The sequence below is a fragment of the Sparus aurata genome, chromosome 13 (assembly GCF_900880675.1).
Source record: "Sparus aurata chromosome 13, fSpaAur1.1, whole genome shotgun sequence".
Lineage (NCBI taxonomy): Eukaryota > Metazoa > Chordata > Actinopteri > Spariformes > Sparidae > Sparus > Sparus aurata.
In genome coordinates this window covers 32,787,057-32,796,038 of record NC_044199.1, presented here as the reverse complement: position 1 = coordinate 32,796,038, position 8,982 = coordinate 32,787,057, and the positions used below count along the sequence as shown (strand labels likewise).

Sequence of the window (8,982 nt, the reverse complement as noted above, 5' to 3'; positions counted from 1 at the left end):
TCCATCAATACACAAATTGTCTTTGACGCATGTTACAATATACTGGACATTGTTGCGAAATGGCTCGGATCAACACACGATTCCCGAATTTTAATGGAGAGTTGTTTGACGCAGCTTTTCGAGCAAATGCCGCTTTTATTGGCAATTCACGTTTTTCATCGCAATCTTCTAATTTGTTTGGGGGGGGGCCTTAATTCTCCTCTTAAATACATTTCTTTATCCAATATCTTTTCATAGGCTTTGTCATGGGCTTGTAGGCAACTTCCTTATTTTCACTTCATGCATTGCGTAGCCTAAATGACTTTTCAATGGGCTGCCCTGTCACTCAACAACCAATCACCGTTGTCACCGCTTCACGTGCGTCCTTATAAAATGACGTCATTCATAGCAACAGAGAGTTACTTCTAGTTTAGGAGTTCACTGTTTTCATAACTAAAAGTAGGTCTCAGCGGCTTTGTGAATTACTTTTAAGAAACGACTCCTACATAAAAACTTTTTGTCTGATTTAGGAGTCCTCCTAACGTTAAGATAAAAGTCTTTGTGAATATGAGCCCTGATGACTTACATTGTATTGTTCTGTTGGCTCCCACTGTAAGACGGAGAAATCAATAACAAATAATAAACACGTGATAATTCTAAGTGTTGTCTGTTGTCCTCTGTCAGTGTCTCTTCCAGGACCTTTCAGTTCAGTCGTAACACTGCTGCAGTACATTTACTCCAGTACTCAACTGAAGTAGTGTTGAGGTACTTTTACTTCACTTGAACATTTCCACATTTCCATTTGATGGTATATTATATGTTTATTTCACTACATCTCTGAAGGAAACGTTGTACTACATCTATCCAACAGTTTTATTTGACCACTTTGCAAACTAACACTGTAAAATAACCAAACATATTAAATTCTCACAGTTAAAGATGAATCGAGTGGTTACCGACACGTCTGACTGGTCGCATGTCGTCACCTGAAGTCTTTGAGTTGTTGTCAGTTCCAACAAACTAACAATTTACATCTAAATGTTCCACTATTTGACAAAAAGATCAAAGATAAAAGAAAAATGAAATGAAAAGAGAAAATAAATGTGTGTATCAGAACTGGTGACCCTTCAGACGGCCCGACCCGGAGGTTTGGGAACCACGGGACTAAATTATCTGACTGTATATAAAGTAGTTACAACTTAGTGATGTAATGTAACTAAGTACATTCACTCAAGTACTGTACTTTACTACAAATCAAGGTATATTTTGATACTTTATACTTCCTCTCCAGTATGTTTAGGAAGCAAATATTGTACTTTTTACTCCACTGCATGTATTTTGACTTTAGTTACTAGTTACTTTACAGATTACATGCTGCATCAAAGCCAAACTAACACATTTTTTTAAAATAATTGATTACAAAATTGTACTGTATTCTATACATACAGTACATTCCTATATGGATCAGTTACTTTGATACTTAAATACATTTAATATCAGACACTTTAAGACTTTTACTTGAGTATGACTTTTGGATACTTCTTACAGCGCTGTTGACCTGAAGCAGCTCTAATAATAATAACAATAATAATGATAATAATAATAATAATAATGTTTCTGTATATTTATGACATTCACTCTTGATGTTTGTCACCAGGTCAGATTCTGACTCATCCAGGTTGAATAAATCACAAAGATAAATGTGTGTTTTATGTGACAGGACCAACAGAAATAAAGTTTCTTGCAGCTGCTTTAAAAGAGATTTTGAACACGAGACTTTTACTCGTAATGGATTAATCTGACAAACTTTTTACTGAAGTGAAAGATCTGAGTACTTGTTGAAGAACATCAAGTGTCTGAGAACATTTAATAAAACAAAGATTTCACTACAAGCTGTTTAGCTTTAGCCAAAGGGGCGTGGTCGACCTGGTGTGTCGAGGCCACGCCCCCTTTCGAAACCTTTGGTAGTGAACTAAGAGAGACAAATTTAATGATCCTGTTTGAACTGTACATCTGTACATCAGCAGCTCATAGAACTGAACCAGAACCAGCTCTCCTCTGTCAGAACTGCAGTCGTCAATATGAGCAGATTTATTGCGACGTTCCTCTTGTTTAGAACCTTTTCTGACCCAGTTGGCTCCATGTTGGTTCTGGTGACGTGTTGATGAGATGATGTAGTTCACTGAGCTTCAACACAAAACTACATGAGGTTTTAATTTAATACAACAAACTGACACTTTATACTGACTTGGAAAATAATCTTTTAAACTGACAAACATCATGTGTGAGATTCATGACACAGTTCAAACAGGATCAATAAATTATTTGTCTCTCCAGACCGATATTAGGTCCCATTGAGGAAACTGGAGGGGGCGTGGCTTCAGCTCTCTGTTTGATGGCTAGTTGCTTGATAGCTCACAAACTTTATACTGTATTTATAAAAGAGTTCATCAAGCTTTCAAAAACACTTGACACATGTGACCTTTAGCTGCTGTGTGGCTAACAGTTCAGTATAAACAGGATGCTAACAACAACAACAACAACAACAACAACAGCAACAACAGACAGAGAGTTTTCACAGAGACTCACCGTCAGACGTCTACAAGTTAGTTTAAACAGCTCGTTACACCTCCAGTTTAACAGTTCAGGATGAATGTAACGATCATGATCATTTTGTGTTCGAACCTGCTTCAGACCTCAGTCAGCACCTTCATCACCTGGTGATTGACAGCTGCTGCTACTGATGGGCACAGATACGAGATTTAACAACGTAATTTCATAAACGTACACTACATTCATATTTTCACCACTTCACCTCGTTCTGTCTTTTCTGATGTAAAACTGAACCCGAATGAACCCTTTAAGACACTTAAGTCACAATAACACAATAACAGGATGAAGTAGCAGTGGGACCACAACTCCTGTGTACTGCGAGCTTAAATTACTGTTTTTGTCAATGGAGTCTGGTGTCCGTGGAGGGAGTGATAACAGTTTGTTTCCCGTTGAATGGCTGTCTGCTGCTGAGGTTAAGTGGTGGAAATATTTTAAATAAAGCGTACATTAACAATGACAGATTTTTTTAGGTGACTGACTCTGCGTCACTTCTTACACCAGTAATCCTTCTCCAGTCTGAGGGCGTGCAGAGCAGCAGCTGCTCCAGTAAAACACCAACAGATACCTGAGAATGACCTCAAACAGATCAACTTTAAATAAACAGCTGAAGTAAAAACAGACGTGGCTCAGTTCTTATTTGGGATGCAGTTTATTGTAAATCAGTGGAACATCAGCAGGTTTCCTCTGCGTGAGTCCGGTCCAGCTTTAACACAGCAGACTGGTGTTACTGGTCGACTCCCAGCGCGTCTCTCTGGTTAAACAAATTCTAGAAAACTAAAACTAACACAACAAGTTCTTAACAAGCTGGATCAGTTTCTGATGAGCAGTGTCCGGGAGCCTTTTAAGGATTAATAAAAAAAAAGAGATTTTGTCTTCAGTCACGCCGTCATAAAGCGTCGTAGTCGTCTTCGTCTTCGTGCTTCCTCTTCAGCGACTCGGCGGCGGAGTTCTGCGACACCATGTTGGTGGTGATGAGGATGTTCTTGGAGCCAATCAGAGACGGGTTGATGAGGACGTTAGAGACGGCAGGCGTGGACGGCGTGGCTGGCAGAAGAAAAAGAAGAGCGACGATTACACTTTCTGGATTTTGTTGGCAGCCATTTTGTTTTATTTACGTTGTTTTATGTATTTTGTAACTCATTTAATTTGCTACCGATTTTGTCCAAAACTCTTCTGAAAATGCTGATTAGATAAACAGCTGCTTTCTTCACTAAACTTCTGAAATAAATAAGTAAACAGCCTGGTAGTGCGGGTGGTTGAACCCAGATATTAAACTGGTTTCTGATTGAAAAAAACAGGTTCTTACTGGTTTTGGTGGAGGCCGTCTGAGAGGGCGGTGGGATCTGTACGGTGAACCTCTGACCAGTCAGAGACACCGGAGTTCCAACTTTAGTGGTGACAGACTGGACAGACGGAGTTCCTGTGGAGAAAACACTGGTCAGAACATTCTGGTCCTGTAAACACAAACTGGGTTAACAAAGTCCGAACCTGGACGACAGACTCACCGATTGTCGGTGTGCTGGGTCTGCTGGAGACGGCGCCAACACTGAGGCGAGGTACCGATATCCTGCCTGCAGACGACGATACCTGGAGGACAATAACACGAGTCAAAGAGTCAATTTAGCAGAAAAAAATCTGAATATTATCTGAGATACAGTAAAAGTTTCAGAGTTTTTACCTTTTTCTGAACGGACTTGAGTCTGTAGTTGGGCGCGGTCAGACAGTAGCGGTCTGGAGGAAGTCGAGGTCCAGTGTAGGGTTTGATGAGCGGGAGAGGAGTCTGATTCTTCTGCCTCGCCACCTCCAACAGGAACTGAACACAGAGATCGAGCTTTCAGAAACTAAATTCAACAAACAACAACGTAAACACAGAACGCTGCTGATGTTCAGAATTATTCATTTCATACATAAGTAGGGCTGGGTATCACCAGGTACCTCGCGATACGATACTATCACGATATTTTGCCCACGATAACGATAATATCACGATACAACAATTCTGCGATAATCGATATATTGCAAGAAATTTCATCCACGATACATCACGATATCTGTGTCACTGAAGAAATTCAGAATTTATTGACTGCACTGAATCCATTTCACAGGAATTACAAAACATTGTCAATCAATTTCACATGAATGACAGCCAAGTAAACAAAGAGTATATTGCACAGTGTCTCTTCTTAACACACACACTGACTACAACTATCATTAGATATATATATGTGTGGGTTTCAGAGCTACTTAAACCATTTTTTTAATTTTATTTGGTTGTATACCTATGTTTGAATAAACATAAAGCTGTCCTCCGAAGAGGGGTGGTGGTGGTGGTGGTGGTGGGCCCAAAAAATAAATAAATAAATAAAAAATTTTTTACACATTTTTAAATATCGATATTTGGCACCAGTGTATCGATAACGTACCTCAAGAGGAAATATCGCGATATATCGTAATATCGATATTTTGGCACACCCCTATACATAAGTATGAATTTTTGACAGTTTCAGTGAAGAACAAAGTAGAAAACAAATTAACTGCACGAAAACGAGACACAAGCCTGCAGACATCAACTGCCAGCTAGAATGGACATAATTCAGACAAAGACGTGATCGTTATCGTTCTTTCTTTCACAGTAGTGAACGGATGGTGGTGTCTTACGTCTCGTGGTGGCGGCGAGGTGAACGACTGGTCCATGCGGCACTGGATGGCCAGTTTGATGTCGTCAGCGTCCACGCTGGACTTCTTGGCATGTGTGGCGTAGATTTTGGCGTCCTCTATGATGGTCGTCACATATCCTGTGAACAGAAACAAACAGCTGCGTGACTTTATGTTGACGAGGAGACTTAAAAAGAAATGCATACAGAAAAAATGCTCTCAAATTCATATATAAGAGTTTTATTTTGCTAATTTGATGTTTTGTTTGTGTTTTCCGACTTTTGTTTTACGTTGCCTTTATAAGATCTTCACCTCCATTAAAAGTTGTCATGTTTTGTTTTGCTTCACAGCTCTGATTAGAAAAGAGTTGTGATGCTGCGTAAAACATCAATAAAATCAGAAACTCATAAATTAACTGCATTTATCTTTGTTGCACACTGACTTCAGCTGGTATGTTACCACCACCTGTGGATCTGTGGAACAATGTGAAACCACAAGACGAAAGTCTGAACAACACAAACAAACTGCTTCATGTCCATTACAAATTCAGCTGTTCACATATAAAAACATGTCTGTGAACTCACTGTAGGTGAACTCCAACATCTGGTTGATGACTCGGGGCTCGTACTCGGTGATCCCCATGTCCTTCAGGATCTGGATCATCACCTGCAGCACACGGTGATCCACCATCAGACAACATGATGACAGCAGGGTGAAGAATCATGACGTGATTTTAAAACGATTGATCAGTCTGCAGACTATTTTCCAGGTTAATCTATTTATTATTCTGCCTATAAAATGTGAGATGCTCATCACAATTTCCCAGAACGATCCCAAAGTAACTCTTAAAAACTCAGCAGGCAAGATATTGGAAAGAGGCGACATTGCCATGTTTTGGTTATCTGCAATCTATATCTTAAGATGTCTCCACTTGTCAGGCGCGGCTTTGTGTGATGAATAGACTGATTATGGGCCGCTGTGCATGAAGAGTCACTCAGAATAAACAAACTCACATGTATCTTAAATCAGAGTAGAAATACTGTAATGTTAGTCAGACGTCTCTTGCAGATTACTCATGATTACTCATTGCTTTAATATCAAGCAGCCAATAAAAGTTGTGGTATGACATGATGCCTCACTTTACATTACACATCCTGTAACGACACTGTTGTTCATGTGCATATGAAAGGACATATTGTTCAGCTCCAAACTACTTCTCTTGTCCAACCCACAGTCAATAATCAGATCACAGAAGAAAACCAGCAAATTGTCGCATTTAAGAAGCTAAAAGCAGCAAATGTTTGACATTTTTACTTAACAAATGAATCAAACAATTACTTGATTAACAACATTTTTGTACATCAACTAACTGATTTATCGTTGCAGCTCTATTTCAGTCATTTATTGAGTAAAGAACCATCAAGAAATCAGAGGTCATAGTTTCTCAAATGTGATTTCAGTTGAATGTTTTGGGATTTTGGACAAAACAAACAATTTGAAGACTTCATCTAGATTCTCAGAAGTTTTGCCAGATGTATTTAATTATATTTATTCTCACGACTTTAACCCATTGTCTTTTAAAAGCGCTTTATTTTCCTCCTGACTGCTGTTTTTATATCTGAGCAGCACTTAAAAATGTGTTTTAGAAAAGTGCTATATTCCTAAAAATATATATTGTATATATATATTTCTATGAATAAAAGATAAAAGATAATACAAGTGTCAGTTTTATCTCGATTTGTTCGGACTCATTATTCCATCCAGTTAATAATCATCATCGTCTGTGTTTTATTTCACAGTAAATTGAGCATCTTTGGGCTTCACACTGTTGGAGTGTCCGCAGACTTTTGGCCACATAACGTTAGTTTAGGTACCAATGAGTGTCACACTTCACACTTGTAGGACGACCAGCAATATTATCACACCAACCTCACGAAATCTGTGTAAAAAAACAAACTTCACATTTACTGATTTAAGTCAAACTCTTGTATCGATTTCACGGTGACACCTGCTACTTATCATCCCTCATCTGGGATCAATTTAGGGTATTGCGATGTCATAAACTCGGACAAAACTTGCTTTCATCATGGTTAATGTTTTTAAATTCCGGCGGCGGTCAATTTCAGAAACAAAAATAAGGAAACTGCGAAAATCAACCACAAGTCTCTCCTGTTTACACCCACTTCTGCATCGGCTAACGGCTAGGCTAAGGCGCTAGCCGGTGGCTATTGTTGTGAATGGTGATCCGGTGCTAACGTTAGCTAACAAGCTAGGTAGCCCCAAACGCGTCAGCCGTTTGTGTTAATGGTGGATTTTTAAACAAAATCACGACCAGGGTGAATTTAAACTGCAGCTTAGTGACGAACAGCCAGTAAAAACTGCTCTTTAATAGCGTTACCTGAGCGTCTTTAGGGATGGTTTTCGGAGCAGACATTTTGATTCTACACCCCGAAGCGCCTTCACTTCTTCTTCTACGGTTTCAGCGCACACAAGCAGCTGAGCGCTGAAGAGCGACGCCTGCTGGACAGCCCGCGAACTACCGCGAGATTATCTGGCAGTTCCGAGATCTCAGCACTGCTAAAAACCTGCAGTGGAAGAAGAACTGCTGATATAAAAGTAGAGATACAAATCAAAATAAACAAGTAAAAGTACTGCATTGTAAATGTCACTTATCAGTAATCGGTCTAAGTATTAGAAATAAAACTAATCCATTTGAATATATTTGTGTAGTGTAAGTTAAGTACAATTAATTAAGTACTTGAGTAAATACTCATTTACATTCCACTTCAAGTAAACATCACTGTGTGTTTAGGTATAAATAACGAGTTTGGTATCAATCATTTTATTAAAAATAATTAATAAATACAGACAGAAGAGTAAAAGCTGAAAAGGACCAGAGCTTTAACATCAGACAGTCTGCAGGGGGCGCTACAGGAACACATATAATTTATTTATTTATTTATTTTTTTTACACCGAATTGTTTTTATACATCTTTTAATTACACAAAAGTACCAATACCACAATATAAAAACACTGGATTACACGTTAGTGTTGAGGATATTATCTCAACATCATTTGTAAAAAAGGTTAAACATGAAAATCTTTGAAATTACTTGTTAAAGGAAAAGTAAAACAACAGTGTTCACACAGTAAAAGTTTAGTGTTTGCATCCTTTGTGTAACATAAGTTTGTAACATATCAACATCTATGTGGATGAAAACAACCAGTGTCTTGTGTTTGGAAATCTTTAGCTGTAATTTGCAGGGAAAACATCAGTATAGCCCTTTAAAATTAGAAATCAACTCTGGTTTGACACATTTCTTCAGACCGGATGCAGGAACAGTTGAGGAGTAAACTGTGATGAAGACGTCAGTGACATTTATAATCTGTATTAGAGCAGATAACAAATCTTCTCAGAGGTCGTAAAAGACGCTCATAATCATCGCTGCAGGTTTCCTGATGATTAATGTTCCCAAAAGACTTTATCTAAAGACGAAGACGGGAAGAGTTCACTGATAAACGTGTTGACTCAGCAGCCGATGTGTACATGTACATGTAAAGACTGTTCAGCTTGTGTAAATGAACCTGTAGACGAGCAGACTTAACAGAAAAACAGCTGATTTAATGTTGTTGTTTCTGTCTGTCTTCATCATATAAACAGCTTCCAGTCGTTTCTACACACATCTTCAATTTGTTACAAAAACCTGGAAACACATAAAACCACATTGAGTGAA

The 8,982-nt window shown here is 38.6% G+C and overlaps 1 protein-coding gene across 1 annotated transcript; it reads right to left on the bottom strand.

Annotated features, from left to right (window-relative positions):
• Positions 1–3,222: 3,222 nt before the first annotated feature.
• Positions 3,223–7,774, bottom strand: taf9 (TAF9 RNA polymerase II, TATA box binding protein (TBP)-associated factor). Its single transcript, XM_030437031.1, has 7 exons — positions 7,646–7,774; positions 5,832–5,913; positions 5,251–5,387; positions 4,271–4,405; positions 4,098–4,179; positions 3,899–4,012; positions 3,223–3,636 (listed from the first exon to the last, which is right to left on the bottom strand). Exons 1-7 carry the CDS (start codon positions 7,679–7,681, stop codon positions 3,479–3,481), a joined length of 744 nt encoding a protein of 247 aa, XP_030292891.1. The 5' UTR covers positions 7,682–7,774; the 3' UTR covers positions 3,223–3,478.
• Between the last annotated feature and the right edge of the window lie 1,208 nt (positions 7,775–8,982).